The sequence below is a fragment of the Brassica napus genome, chromosome A2 (genome assembly GCF_020379485.1).
Source record: "Brassica napus cultivar Da-Ae chromosome A2, Da-Ae, whole genome shotgun sequence".
NCBI classification, from domain to species: domain Eukaryota; kingdom Viridiplantae; phylum Streptophyta; class Magnoliopsida; order Brassicales; family Brassicaceae; genus Brassica; species Brassica napus.
Window position 1 is genome coordinate 3,702,471 of NC_063435.1, and position 15,162 is coordinate 3,717,632.

The following is a 15,162-nucleotide window of genomic DNA, read 5'->3' on the forward strand; positions in this document are numbered from 1 at the left end:
TACAAGAACAAAGGGATCCTGAGGACCTGCCAATGGATCAGAATCTTTACAAGACCATTTGGGCTAGTAAAGTCTCACCTAAACTCCAACTCTTCCTGTGGAGAATCACGCAAGGAGCTTTAGCTCTTGGAGAGAACCTAGCTAGGCGAGGCTTAATGAATAACACCTCCTGTCGCCACTGCGGAGAACCAGAAACTGCAACGCACGTTTTCTTACATTGTCCTCTCACTCGCCGAGTATGGTCTACAAACATTTGGGAATCTAACTTGAACCCATCGGAATGCAATACCTTTGAAGAGGCTTTCTTAAGGGCAGCTGAAGCTACTAACCTCCCACCGATAGGAATAGCAGGACCTCTATTCCCTTGGATCTGCTGGGATATTTGGACTGCTAGAAACTACAGGATCTTTGAAAACAAAATCCCTTCACCAGATGAGATCATCTCGAAAGCCCTTCGAGCAGCAAGAGAGTGGAATGCAGCGCAATCAACCCCAGAACCAGGATCATCAGCTCAGCGCCAGCATACGCTACAACCATCGTCGACCTTCACATCTATTGCTTGCTTCACTGATGCAGCTTGGCAGGCGGGCACAAACAAAGCAGGATGCGGATGGATCTTCCAGGACTGTCGCAATGAAGGCCTATGTCAGGGAACCAAGACCTTTTCCTACATCTCATCAGCGCTGATGGCGGAAGCGATGGCGGTCAGGTCAGCACTTATCAACGCCCGTGAAATGGGCTTCTCCAGAATCTGTATCAAATCAGATTGTCAAGCACTAGTTGCTATCATCTCCTCGAATCAGCACCCGGCGGATCTCCACGGAATCACTCGGGACATCGAGCATCTATCTCTTTCCTTTGATTGTATCTCCTATGTTTTTATTTCGAGAAACCTGAACTTTGTGGCTGATGCCCTCGCAAAATCTGCTCTGTACTCTGTTTCTACCAACTAGTTTCGGTTGGTCTGCATCTTTATAATATTCAGTGTTCAAAAAAAAGGATACTATATATGTCATATATTATATATTATTATATTTTTTCTATTGCCAAAATATATCATATTTCAATTCCTATCAGGAAGGGCTTAATATTCATAGGAGACAAGAAAATGAAAAATATACCCAATGCTCCAGTTACAGGAAATGGATGGGACAATTAGAACACAATTTTTCCCTTTCTCTCCTTGGCAGCGCGTGAAACTGACAAGGGAAGCTAAAAGACATGATTCTTTTCTTTCTTTTAAGTCACATCTATATCATAACAAAAATAAATTATTTTAAAAGGATAAGTTCTCGCCTATTATTTTAAAATATAATCATATTTATTATATCTTCTTTTAAATTAAGCGTCTATACACACTTAAGTCACTTATACAAATGTTAACACTATACTACATATAATATAGTATGGTCACCGTAGAACCAGATGAGCTCACGTCAAAGGTGTATATGGTTCTAGTTGCATATATGTTGTAGACGAAGGTATAACAGATGGAAGCTAGGTGTTGGGAGAATGTATTTTAGGATGCAAGAAGCAACTATTATAGAACTGAGGATAGGGGTAGCGAAACTTTTGGAGGTAATATATACAAATTTGATATTTAAGTGTATTCAAGCAGCTGACTAACTAAACAATGAAAAGTCATAGTGTATAGTCGGATAATAATAGCCGTACAGAGCACATCACATATTACATAAGTTGCACAAATAGTAAACGCAATGGGGTGGCTCGGTTAGACGCATGTCAACTTCGATTCAATAAAATATGCATAGACAATTTTTGAACGTAAAGGACACAAAATTAGAGGACTGTCCTATGTTAGCGACGTATGTGTCAACGAAAAGCTATCAAATATTACTATACTATATTTCATTTAGTATAACCATAGGCATCACTTAACACCATACAATACTATACTTTACAATATGTAGTATAGTAGTGTAAGAATGACCTTTTTATTTGACTATGTTATGTACAAGAGACCACACTTGGGCTTATGAGTTGCAAAAATGTGTTAGCTGCCGTTAGAAGAAGAAAAGGCTATAACTAGTGAACTTAAGGGGGTCCCAAATGGTGGAATCTAACATAGAAGAACTGTATATAGACAAACTGTTGTGTATACAGGTTGACATATATACTATATTAAAAATGTTATAATAATGGAAGTTCTCTACTATGTCACAATACAATTGTACTTCTTTGTTGCATAAAATACGTAGGAACCTATATATTTATTACATTGTGCAACTAGACAAGGAAAAAGTTGACAAACATGACTGAACATGTATGCGTTCCTATTAGCATTATTTTCTGAACTGTGATTCCCCCAACTACTCCATCTGAGCATCGGAAAGGGGCTGCTTTTATCACTTCTATCTCTCGAATATTAGAATTGGTGTTTATTCTTTTCCGACCGGTTGGTTCGAACTCTGTCTGATACAAACACACTGTGAAGTCTTACTCCTCCATCCAACAAATGAAAAATAAATACATATGCGTAGAGTGAACAAAATGTTAAAGTCGCAACACATTTGGTAAGCAACGACAATACAAAACTGGCATATATAGTTTACAATCCTTTATATACTAAAGCACAAGTCACTTAACAAATCAAATTTTGACAAATGGAAAATGTTTTATTTAAAAAATAAGAGTTTGATTAAAATAAATTCATCATCCCTAATTTTTAGCAACTTCATCCTAAATTTTCTTAAATATCACATTCACGTTGTTGAATTGTCATGGTTCATGATTTCAAACCGTTTTTTTTTCATATATAAAATTTAATCTCTAATTTACTTTCTGCTTTCTTTCCCCCTTTTTCTACCATCTCCATTATCAGTTGTGCTCTCTACGATTCTTCATATATATTTTTGGAGCAATTTAAAACTTTTTTTATTTATTGCATGGATTATACTTCAAAATACATTATCAACAAAATTTTAGATAGATACAGTGGAATTATGGGAAGAGGCTGATACTGGTACTTTGATTTTGAAAAAATTCAATTTTACAGATCATGGAGTTAACAGTTTGGAAAGATGGGATGGAGTATAGACAAAGTTATTCTCGTGAAAAGCCAATAACTACACTCACATGCAGTAAATTTGCAGTCGCTTCAAGGGGGACTAAAGATACAAGCATCGGTTTTGGCCAGACAAAAAAAGGTTAGCATGTGTTCCACTCTTAAGTACTTTTCTTTGGTTTGTTGATTAATTTTTTCTTTGCTGGTGTGTTTCAAGAAAAATGTGTTTGATAAAATATTTCCTTTGCTGGATCAGTTGTTTTTCAATATTCACCAATGCAATTGATTTCACCAACGAAACTATTGCTGGACGTATGAGGGAACCTGCATTTATGAATCCAGAGGTGAATTTACTTTAATTATTTTTTGTAACTGAAATTTAATTAATTAATACAATTCATTATAGCTAAATAAAAATCAAACAAAAGTTGTCAGTTTTAATTTTTAAATTAAAAAACTATTAGAATAAAAGTTGTGGGTTAATTTTTAATTTTTAAAAATTTGTGGGTTAATTTTGTTTAAATGTGTGCTTTCTAAAAAAATATGTTAGGTGAATTAACATAAAATGTCACTGAATTATTTTTTTAAACTGTAAAATAAAAAGAAAATAAATTTATTAGATTTATCATATTTAAAGTTACATTAAATTAAATTAAGTATTTATTATTCAATAAGAAATTATCGAGTAAATTAAAGTCTCAAATAAAGTATATTTTAACTATATTTTATATTATTGAACTTTCAAAAATAAATAAAATATATTTCAATGAAGGTGCCTCTAAAATTATGTGATGTTCATATAATATTTTAAATAATATCTATTCTGATTGAAAATTATGACTTTTTATCAAATAATTTTACAAACAGTAAATTAACCCATGCGTAGCATGGGGGTTACACTAGTACTAAACTATTTAGTCAAACTATATAGGAAATTTAGCTAATTTCTCTCTTTTTCTCTCGGGCAAAGTTCCACCGTCATTGATGTCTCTTGACGAGCTGGCGGTGTCTTTGGTCATCGGCCTCAAACCTTAGTCATCCGTCTCGCTTTCTACTCTAATTCTGACTTAACATAGGAAGCCGGTCAGTGCGACTGCCCTGGGATCCAGTCCAAAATTTTTTTAAAAAAAATTTGTATTTTTGGTTTACATGTAGAAATTTTATGTAATATTATGTTAAAATTTTAATATTGTTATAAATTAATATGATAGCGTAATATATTTTAAAAAAAAAATTATTAGTTTGGTAACAATATTATTTTTTCTTCAAAATAATATTTTTTAAAAAAAATTAATAATTATATTTGTAAGAAAACTCAAAACAAACTTTGCCCAAGGGCCTTTAAAAAAACTTACCCAGCCACCCAGGGACCCCGGATTATATTGAGCTGGCTATGGTTCTGTTGTGTCTCTAGTTCCGATGTGTCTCCACCTTCAGCTTTAAGTTTCGGGTTCACTTTTTGTTGTCCTGACAATACATATGTGCTCCGTCGAAGAAATGTTTGGCGGTCGTACTATGGATCTGGCTCTACCAGACCCGACACCTTCTAGGGAGATCTCCTCTTCGTCACCGCTTCTCAACACCTATAGTCGTTGTGCCCTACCAACGATGCTTCACATCTCGCACGCCGCTTCTCTTAGCGCAAGCCGATATGCCTGAGCTGTTCAGCTCTCCTTTGCCCCCTCTGCTACGCATCTCTTCTCCTCCGGTTCTAGTCACTCTCCACTGTGTCACACCATGTATTCATCAGAACAGAGTCCAGCACTGACGCCTCTCCTCTGCACTGTTGTTAGGGCCGGTTGTGTGACCGCTCCTGGTTCAAGCCCATGTCTCTTCGTACATTAATAATAAAAAGGCCTAATTTTTTTATAAATTTATATTTTCTATATAAAAAATTATAAATATAATAAATGAATTTGAATATGACCCAAAATTATTGGATATGTATATAGTTTTATTTTCATCACAAAATATTGCTAATTAAATTTTAAAAATATTTTAAACGATAATAAATCTTAGAGAGTAAAAAAAAATTTTTGCTCTAGGACCCGTAACAGTGTTAAGCCAGCCCTGACTGTTGTATCCTTTCCGACTGTCCGCTGCAGCTCCTCTGCCACCGACGACACAACATCGTCTCCAGCTTAACCCTAATCATGCGTTCATTTGAGTGCCCATGGTCATGGACATCTTCAATGGATATGGCTATTAGCCCTAGTCCCAAAATTCAAGTGGGCTAATTATGTTCAAGGTCACCTACCCTCATACCTTACTAGAGTACACCGGAATTTTATTTTAAAATTCGGCAATTAAAGCCTTATGGTTCACTTTAGGCTACGGATCTAGAGATCTCCCATCTTTTGCTGGCTAATAGTCGAACATCATATGACACGGTATTCAATCACACTTTCAAATCGCATCAGTTGGATATTTTAACATCAATCTTAAATCCGACTTCAATGTGTTCTTTCGAACATGGAATAAGATTTTAAGTGTAGCTTATCCAAAGGTTTTTTGGACTTTAACTCAATATACCCCATCCTCTCTTCAAAAATTCTATTTTATCCCACCAATAAAGAATAATTTCTTTTTTTATTTTCTTTTAAATGCAAAACGTGGTTAAAGACATCAATGCCCTTAATGAAATCAGCTTATTACTATGATCCAACTTATTCTACCCGACCCACCCAAATCCAACCGGTCAAACCCAGATTTTAAACCTAACCTCTAAACGACGCCGTTCTCTCTAATTTTCCAGTCTCGACTTGTTCTCTCTCATGCGACTGATAGCGACGGCGAAACCCAAATTTCTCTTCATTGTTTTTCCTCTTCATTTTCTCGAACAGCCTTATCAATGACTCATGTCATAGCTTCAACTGACACACGGGCTCCTCCATATCGTCTAGAATTTCTCTCTCTCCAGAGAGCATGTAAAGCTGTCTGAAACAACATACGCAAGAGAATGTTGTCTATCTGACTGTGAGTCGTCTGCAACAGGCTCCTAACAGTGTCGTTCCAATCCGGTGTAATGAAACAGCCAAATAATTTGTCAGCAAGATTTGTCCATACCGTATATGTGTATGGACATGCAAAGAACAAGTGATCTCTGGTCTCGTTTCGTTTTCCGCAAAATACACAACCTTGAGTAATTTTCCACTGCCTCATTCGATCACCGGTGATTATCCGATTTTTCTTAGTAGTAGTCACTAATTTAATAACACTATGGATATCAATAATACTAGTCAATTTTAGAAGGATATATGATATATTGTGTATCAAACCATAAAATTTATATTTTGTTTCCAATTTAAATATTATCATATTTAGTAATAGTAGTCGCTTTGGTAATATCCAAAAATAATAATTTACATATGAATCTATGATTAAACTGTATATCTTATGTATTTAATTGCTTAAATGCTCTTACAATAAAAATTTAAGTTTTAATTGATATACAATGAACATTTTCAATAATATAATGAAAATATAAACATTTAATATATTATGAAAAAAAAAATTAGCATAAAATAATACATAAATTGTTTTAAATATTAGATTATACAAAAATGTTAATTTAGTTATCAACATAAAAATAATAAAAGAATAGAAATATGACATTTAAAATCCAAAAAATTCAAATTCATCAATAATGGAAAATGATACGGGAAAACGAAAATTAATCCATAAAACAGTTTAAAAAATTAAATTAATTAGTAACTAAAATATCAGTTTATAATTAATTTTATTTATTTTTAGAGAACATATTTTTGTTAATGCAAAAATGAAATATAATTCATAGATATGTTTCACAAAAAAAAAGTGATAAAATTAAATAATAAAGAACAAACAAAAAGGGTCTGGGACCACAAAAAGAATCTGTCACTTTCCAGACAAAAACAAATTAAAGTAAATATATAGTAGAAAAAAAACAGGAAGGAACCCACACGAAAAAGTTTGCCGCAAGAAAAAAAATAAAAAAAACAAAAGTGGTAAATAAAAAGATAAAGATAAAAAAAGGTATATTTGGAAGAGACAAAGATAAGGGGTATCTATCTATACTATTATTTGCGAAATAAAATTTTGCAACGGAGCTCTTACACTAAAAGTTAGAGCGATTAATATCGTTTATACTCTTAATGATTATAAATAAATATAATAAATTTTTCAAAAATAAAAACATGTTTTAAGACATAAGATAATTCTTAGATATATTCTGTTGTTATCTGAAAATAATATTTTATTATAAAATTTATAGTTAGATATAAAACAATTTATAATTAAATGCTAATCAAACAAATAAATATATTTTCTAAAATATATGTGAATGTTTTTAAAATTTAACTCAAGAATAAGAATATATTTTTTTTGATAAAACTAATGAATATATATTAATAATATTTTATTTATATGTTACATTTTATAATTGACTATAAGTAAATATAATAAAATTTTCAAAAATGAAATAATATTTTTATAATAAAATATAAAGTTTAATGTTTAATTTATCTTTTTAAAAATATAATTAATAATTTATTATGTTGGTTTTGATTTAATAGTTATAAACAGATAAATATTTATAAGGATATTATGTCCGCATGTGCGGGCATAACACCTAATTGAAAATAAGTGAAGGGTATTGAGAATGATTTTTTGTGATAGAGGCAAATTAAGTTACACTCCGTTTTTTTTTCCTTTGTCAATCCTATCTTTTATCATATTATAGTATTTTTCTTTTATTGTCTTGTCGTCGAATGCATTTGTAACTATTGAAGTTCTTAGAAATTTTAATTTAATATAAAACTAGATTCTAATCTGTACTTTAAAAGCATGAATATAACTTTTACAAAAATTTAATTTACAAAGTTAATATATTTTAACCTTTTGTAATAATGTTTTTTAACATTTTTTCCTTAGTGTACATGAAAACTATATAATTAAATTATTTTTATTTATGTTAAATATGAAAATTATATAAGATATTACTTAGTTTTGTTTTTCTTAATTATTTCTAGTTGTTTTGTTATGAATTTTTGATAAAAATATATATATTTTTGTTTGATTAATTGTGTAATATATACTTATTTTAATAAATTTTAAATTTATTTGATACCAATTTATTGACTCTAACATTTTATTTATATAAAAATTATTTGATATCAATTTAAACCAAAGATAATCTCGCATATATACTCGTAAGAATAAAAACAATATAAGAATAAGAATTTAATATGAAAGCACAAAAAATAATAGGCCATGGGTTTTTAAGGGTAATTGTAAAAATAATAGAATTAAGTTATGATTTATTTGGTTGTATATAATAGGTTAAATTAGTAATGAAATAGTCCAACAACATTTTATAGTAGATTTTTAAAATGATTATGCTTTAATAGTATAGCTAGCATATGTGTAAAAGTTAGGTCCCAAATTAGATTTATATTTTAATAAGATAGATATAATATATGTGTAAATATTACGTCCAAAATTATGTTTCTGATTTAATAAGTAAAGGAATTAAAAAAAAAATTAGTTTTTAATATGTTAAAGTTAAATGTGAAACAAATATCAAAAAAAAGAACGATAAGATTAATCGCATAACCAAATCACAAACTGTGATCAAAGAAACATGAAGATTTGATCCGACTTTGGTTTGAAAAAACACAACAAAATCGTCATGAAATTCGATCTAAGCTCAAAAAATTACCACAAAAATAATAGTAATACTGATATTTTGACTAGGAGAGAAGTTTTTTTTTTTTTTTTGAACACATTGTTTCTAGCACCAATGGAGAGAAGTATATTCACCATTGTTTCTAGCACTTTGCCAGAAACATGATGAAAACTCAATGCACGTAACTTGCAATGTAAAAGAAGAGCTGATTTTTTTTATAATAAACAAATAAAAGTTGGGAGCCAATAATTTACAATGATGCTACACGACTTCTATGGCTCCTGGGCATCCGAGTAAACAAATTAAAACCGGAACCACCTGTGCCCACTTTTCTGCCTATTCAGTAAAAACTAAAATCAGCCTCTGTGCTTTTCTTTCCAAAATACAACCCTGCAGACAAGGGCCCAAGATTCTGAACCGATATTGAAGAGAGAGAGAGAGAGAGAGAGAGTTCAACATCATCGTAGAAAGCATAACAATTATTATTATTAATCAATACCGGTTCAAATCTTGGCTAACTCCGGTATGCTGTCTGATGATCCTGTTGATTGTTCTGTGCATAGCGTTAAGAATCAAAAAGGAACACCCCGAGAGAGAGACAGATCAAAACAGGAACAAATATCACTCATCAGAATCCGAGTCAATGGAGAGGAACATCCGAGGTCTTACAGAACGCTTCTGTCGAGGAAATGAAAATGGATTATCTGATCTTCTCTTCTTTGCCTTGTCTTGTCTACTCTCATTCATACCCAGCAGCAACGAATCTGCAAATAAATAAAACACTAACCAGTCAGTAACTGTGGTAAAACACAAGCAGGATCCACATTAATTATTTAATGTCTCACCATTCTCTGTCGTATCATCCAAAGAACCTTCCCTTGCATTAGCAGGCTCTCCATGATCCTCACAAGCACTATCACCTAGCCTAAGCGAGATCCAGTCATCACTCCTGATACCATTCGACACATCACCTTGGTTCCGAAAACCAGACTGAGCTGAAGCATCCGGTTTCGTCGGCAAAAATATCTGAAGGGAAGGATCGTCTCTACCAAACGCAAGAGGATTGTCAACTAAGCCATCATTCACAACGGCTTCAGCTCTTCCATCTGGAACTACAGGAGGAGGAATAGACGCCATTGATGTTGTCTCAGGAGCCATGGTGTAATCTCCATTTATCTCAGGACCACAGTTCAGTGAACCTTGATGATGCAAATCAACGTCAGCATCAGATGCAAAAAGCTGGAACCCAGAGGCTTCTGGAGTTTCAGAAGGAAACGACCAAAGGCGCGTATCAAACTCATCATCATCGTTGAAAAGACCTAACCGTGAACTTCCCCCAGCTAAGGTGTGTGGCTCTTCGTTATAAGAGTTGATGATTCCAGAAGGGTTCAACGGAAAATTCACCCCACCGTTGGTTCGAGAGTCACTGTACGCAGGTCCAGGAGTGATGACCAAATCATTATCTTCATCGGAATCACTCAGAACAATAACTTCATTATTCCTATCCTCTCCAGCTTGGTTATAACCTGAATCCACATTCATGGAAACTGAATCGAGATCAACGCCGTTGGTTCCGAAGTCAAAGGTTGTTCCAATAGCAGCGCCCTGGTTGACGCTTGTGTCATCACCATCCCTTCCACTTCCAGTAGCGCTGCTACTCATCGGTATAATATTCTTCTCTTGCCTGTTACTGGAAGACATTCCATTTGTATTATTAGGCTTGCTCACTTCCCAAACGCCGTTGCGGTTCTTCCTTATGCCGAGTTTCAGAGAGGTTGGTCCACCACCGTCTGAGAAGCCTTCTTGTTTAACAGGGATCATCGTTTCCATCTTCCGTTTGATCTCGTCGCCAGAGGGGCAAAGAGTGCCATCGGGTGCGTGCCACTGTGAGAGTTCCCCTAGTTCCCTACGCTCACTCTCTTTTTTAGATTTGACGCGCCAAGAGCCGTCAGGTTTCACTTCGATTTCAGTCACCTCTTCATCACAATGCATCATCTGAGGTGCAGGAAGGAAAGCAATTCAATAAATAACGTTAGATACAAATTTTCAATGATTCTAGTATACCTTTGACGTGATGCGGTTGAAATAAGGATCCACGATTACATGCTCCACTGAGTAGTTCTTCAGACAGATAGGGCACTGCCACTGCATGTAATGAAAGCCACAGAACAAATGAAGTCAGAAAATTAGAGGAATAATAATCCAAATTTTTTTGACAAGGATAGGAGAACTTGCCTTTCTGGAACGTTGATTCAACTCCACAAACACCTCAAGGTCGAAACCGCCCATGTGCACACAGGGTAAGAATCTCCCAGCAACTTTTATCCTAGAACCGCTCATCTAATGACACAAGTAAAAAAAGACAGTTAAAATTCAGCTGCAAGGAAATGCACACGTGTACAGCATCAGTTACATGACTGAATAAGCAAGCTATAGGTAACTTACAGGACAACGGAGATTGACACCGAAGAAGTCAGCAACAACCTCAATGTCACTATCACTGTCAGCATTATCATCTCCACCTCCACCTCCAATGCATCGCCGAACACGTGCAAGAGCATCTTCAAACGTCTCCCCTTTCGTCTCTTCCGGAATCAAATTTAGAACCTATATGGGGGAAAACGAGTAAATATTGAGGCAACTTACAACACCATAACTGAATTTCTGAGCTATCAAGAACACTAAAAATATAATGAAAAGGAGAAATAAAATGTTGCAGCATGACAGGCGGATAACATTAAGTACACAATTGCAATCCAACAAAACTTTATCTTATACACCATGTATCATACAGGAGTAAGTATAGGACTCTAATATCTAGTGAGAGTTCGAAATAAAAAAGGGAAAATTCAAAAGTAAGTATGCATCCACAGGTAACTTTCACAGATTACTTTCTTCGAATGCGAATTTAATTTCTTTCGGTCTGTATCAGAAGATCGTTTTGTTTATCTTTTTCATTCGTCTTTAATGCCCCCATAGACCAACCAAAACCCTGTTTGAATGTTTCTCAAGCAAAACATGTGATCAGTACCTGTTGTAGAGTCCTACGCTTCACAAGTCTTACTCCGAAACAAAAGCTTCGACTGTCACCTCCACTCAAGGATATTCTGTTAATTCCATCCCTAACAAAAGGTGTGATCTGCCAAAACAGTAGAATGAGATGGTAAACAAATTACACCACTGACTGCAAAACTCTCAATGTACGAGAGATCGACTACTATATTTAAGTCAAAAGGGTTAATGTCGAAAAGGGATGAAAACATACAATAGGTCCATCGTCGCGGCCGTTGGCCCCCAAAAGCTGTGACCCTGGTCGGTAAATTGCACGTACAGGCATACCATTTATCTGCAGATCAGCATGCTGAGGCCATTGCATCCTAAAGAAAACTTTGTCATTCAGTAGCATACACCAAGCCTAAACAAAGAAGTAAAATCCCGTTAGAAATGCATAAAGTAGACACAGTGTTACATATCAAAGTACTTTGCAAAACCTAACCTGAACATCATACTCTTGTTTGGCCAATAAGTCCTTGTCTGCCCTTGTGATTTGAAATGTTCTCTCAGCACTCTGCATTGCGCTTGAACTGGAAAGATTTTGATCGTAGTATTAGAATGAATAAAAGCTAGTAGCATTATACTTTCAGTAGGGGTGCATCTAGCTGCCAAACAATTGTGATTCTTGTTCTCCAGACACTAGAAAGATCGACTTATTGCAGTTCCCAGTTGAAAAGTCAACTGAATAGCAGGATCATGATGCAGATGATTCATTAGTGAGAGCGTTTTCTTGCAACCCATTAGAAGAAACAAAAAAAACGTGAAAGTGACTAATGCAGGATGAGACAGATGGTGATGTATCATCTAAGATAGCCCAATGAGTACTTCAGCTTTCTAAAGAAAAAAACGTCAACAATTGTAATTTTCAAGAATTGGCATAGAATTAGAAAAATATAAAGTTCTCACCCATCAGTTGGGATGTTCGTTGCAGTCAACCTCACTGGATAAAGTGGATGTGCCACTGTAACCCAAAACCTGCACAAGGAAGACCATGTAGCACAAACGTGAAACACAATACTAATGGATAACGAATGTAAAGATAACACTGAAATTTCAGAACTAGAAGCAGAACAATTACAAATGCAAGGAGATATAGAAAACTAGAATGGGAAGCATATCAAATGGAAAAATATGTCTTTCTTTTCAGATCTGACAGGACAGAATACAATTGTTCACAACTCAAACAGAGACAGGGAAAATAAAATCTTACGGGTCAGCTCGAGTAAGTCGGCAGACTTCACAATAAAATGATTCAGGAAGTGGTGGATTTCCATCCATAGGCTTTTCCGGGACAATAACACACCCAACATGCTCCCAAACATGGCATCTTGGATCATCACACTGAAACCAAAAAAAAATTAAAAAAAATTACAAACATGTAACTTCTCCAAAGCTAGCTCAAACAGGAATAGACACGCCGAGCATTACCTGAATCATTGACTCCGTCTCCAGTGAACTTCCACAGACACACCGAACTTTCATCTCTGGTCGAAAGGAAGCTTCAGGCTCCCCCTTAACTTTCAGATTACTCGTATCTGAGCTTACTGGTGCTTTTGATGCCAAATCACTTGCTCCAGATACTTTGATTTTCCTATTGAACACAAAAGAAAATAAACATTGCGTTAGAATCGTACAAGAAAAGCATGGCAGTCCCGTAAAGAAACGATTCAACACCTATAAGTATCATCCACCAGTCTTGCAACTTCTTCCTTCGCCACTGTATTCCTTTTAGACCACAACCTTGCAGCTGTCAGTGGGAAACAAAGACAAATGTTTAAGAGAAGATAACGCAAAATACACCAAGACGTGAGAATAAACAAAGAGAAAGGGGTTCAAACTAACATTTTCCATCAGAAAGAACGGTCAAGATCCGCTCGACAAGTTCCTGTACAAGAAGATTTCAAAAAGAGTTCAAAACACACACATGTGTATTCAACAGTAGCCTATGAGAACCATGAACCTTATCTGATATCTACACAGTACATTCCCACATAATACTTGAAAAGAAACCACGTAATTTAAAACGAAACAGATAACACTTATGTTGTTGATCAAAAAAAAAAAAAAAAAACAGATAACACTTATGTGACTATGTCTTAGATTGATGCTAGCAATGATTGCAACACTCATCATTTAAAACAACAACAGCACCACAACTGTAACTAATGAAAGATATTGGTACCTGCTTCTTTCCCTGTTTCGAAAGTCCGAGCTGAGTGAGCACATCCTTGAGCTCTTTTATCCTAAAATGTAAAAGCTTATCCTGCAAACAAAAAAAAAAACTAAACTTTGAGCCTAACAAGAACAGATAAAGCAAACCCATCAAAAAAGGAGAGACCTTTCAGACAACAAGTACCTTACAACGAGCTTCCAAGTCCATTTCTTGAATCCAAAACCAAAGCTTCAGTTTCAAAAACACGACGTTTAATTCCTGTAATCTAGTACCAAAGCTTTGAAATTGACACAGCAGATAGATACAGTTCCCATACAGCAACCGATCTAATCAACCACACAAAAGAGTTATTAATAATCAAGGAGAGGTATCCAAAAATTAAAAATTTTACAAATTGAAAAACGGAAACACAAACCAAGGGACCGGAGACTGAATCAGAACACAGGGAAGCTGATGAGAGATTAGGGTTTTCACAGCTCTCGATAAGAAGAAGAAGAAAAGAAAAAGAGAGAGAGAGAGGAAGGAATAGAGCCACCAACAAGCAGACGGGGAAAGTTTCGATCCCTCTCTCGGAGAGGTAGGAGAAACAAAAACAAGGGTAGCCGGACCAGTCGCCGATTATCTAATCCGGTTTACTCACCAGCAACACGTCCGGGTTTAGTTTCTGTGCGGTCACGTGCACGGTCCAACCCACCACATTCCAAAAAACTTGACGTGTTTTATTTGACTTTCCGGGGTTTTCTTTTTTTCCTCTCTCACCCCCCACTACTACATTTAGATTTGCTAATATAACGTTGTCGTTTCCTTGGTCTTGTGTAAATTTACTCGAACATTCCGACCGTTCCCACGTGTTGGATGCCATTGGTTCAACCGGGCCGGTTTATGTAATTTTTGGTTTCTGTTCTTTGTTTTCCTAAATTACCGGTTTGTAATTTTTCAAAGCAATTTGGATGTAAATGATTTCTTTTACAAAATTGGAGTACTTGGTCTAATTTGGCAGGTAATATATTGAATCCCCCCCCCCAACAAAAAGAAAGGTATTCTAGAAGATCATATCTATTCGATTCATCTGTATCTAGACTTTTTTATCAGGCAAACAGATAATTTTCATTAGTTTCAAATTGTGATTACAAAAACAATATAAAATTACAGGGAAATAAATTAGTACAAATACGTAGACTTTTGCAATTTTAAAATACTTGCTAAAACATTTTAAAACAAGTATATCTGATCATATCATTGTAT

General features: G+C 34.7%; 1 protein-coding gene across 4 annotated transcripts; it reads right to left on the reverse strand.

Moving 5' to 3' along the window:
* Positions 1-8,884: 8,884 nt before the first annotated feature.
* Positions 8,885-14,583, reverse strand: LOC106385898 (E3 SUMO-protein ligase SIZ1). 4 transcript variants are annotated; one of them, XM_013825817.3, is made up of 18 exons: positions 14,333-14,583; positions 14,101-14,243; positions 13,927-14,007; positions 13,587-13,629; positions 13,419-13,491; positions 13,173-13,335; positions 12,955-13,085; positions 12,651-12,719; positions 12,187-12,274; positions 11,956-12,105; positions 11,722-11,829; positions 11,136-11,297; positions 10,926-11,030; positions 10,755-10,835; positions 9,536-10,685; positions 9,360-9,454; positions 9,190-9,243; positions 8,885-9,080 (listed from the first exon to the last, which is right to left on the reverse strand). In XM_013825817.3, exons 2-17 carry the CDS (start codon positions 14,122-14,124, stop codon positions 9,205-9,207), a joined length of 2,562 nt encoding a protein of 853 aa, XP_013681271.2. In that variant the 5' UTR covers positions 14,125-14,243; positions 14,333-14,583; the 3' UTR covers positions 8,885-9,080; positions 9,190-9,204. The 4 variants fall into 4 exon arrangements, 3 of the variants coding, with proteins under 3 accessions (XP_013681271.2, XP_013681265.2, XP_013681256.2); XR_001277316.3 differs by having other exon boundaries at positions 9,190-9,454; XM_013825811.3 differs by having other exon boundaries at positions 8,885-9,243.
* Between the last annotated feature and the right edge of the window lie 579 nt (positions 14,584-15,162).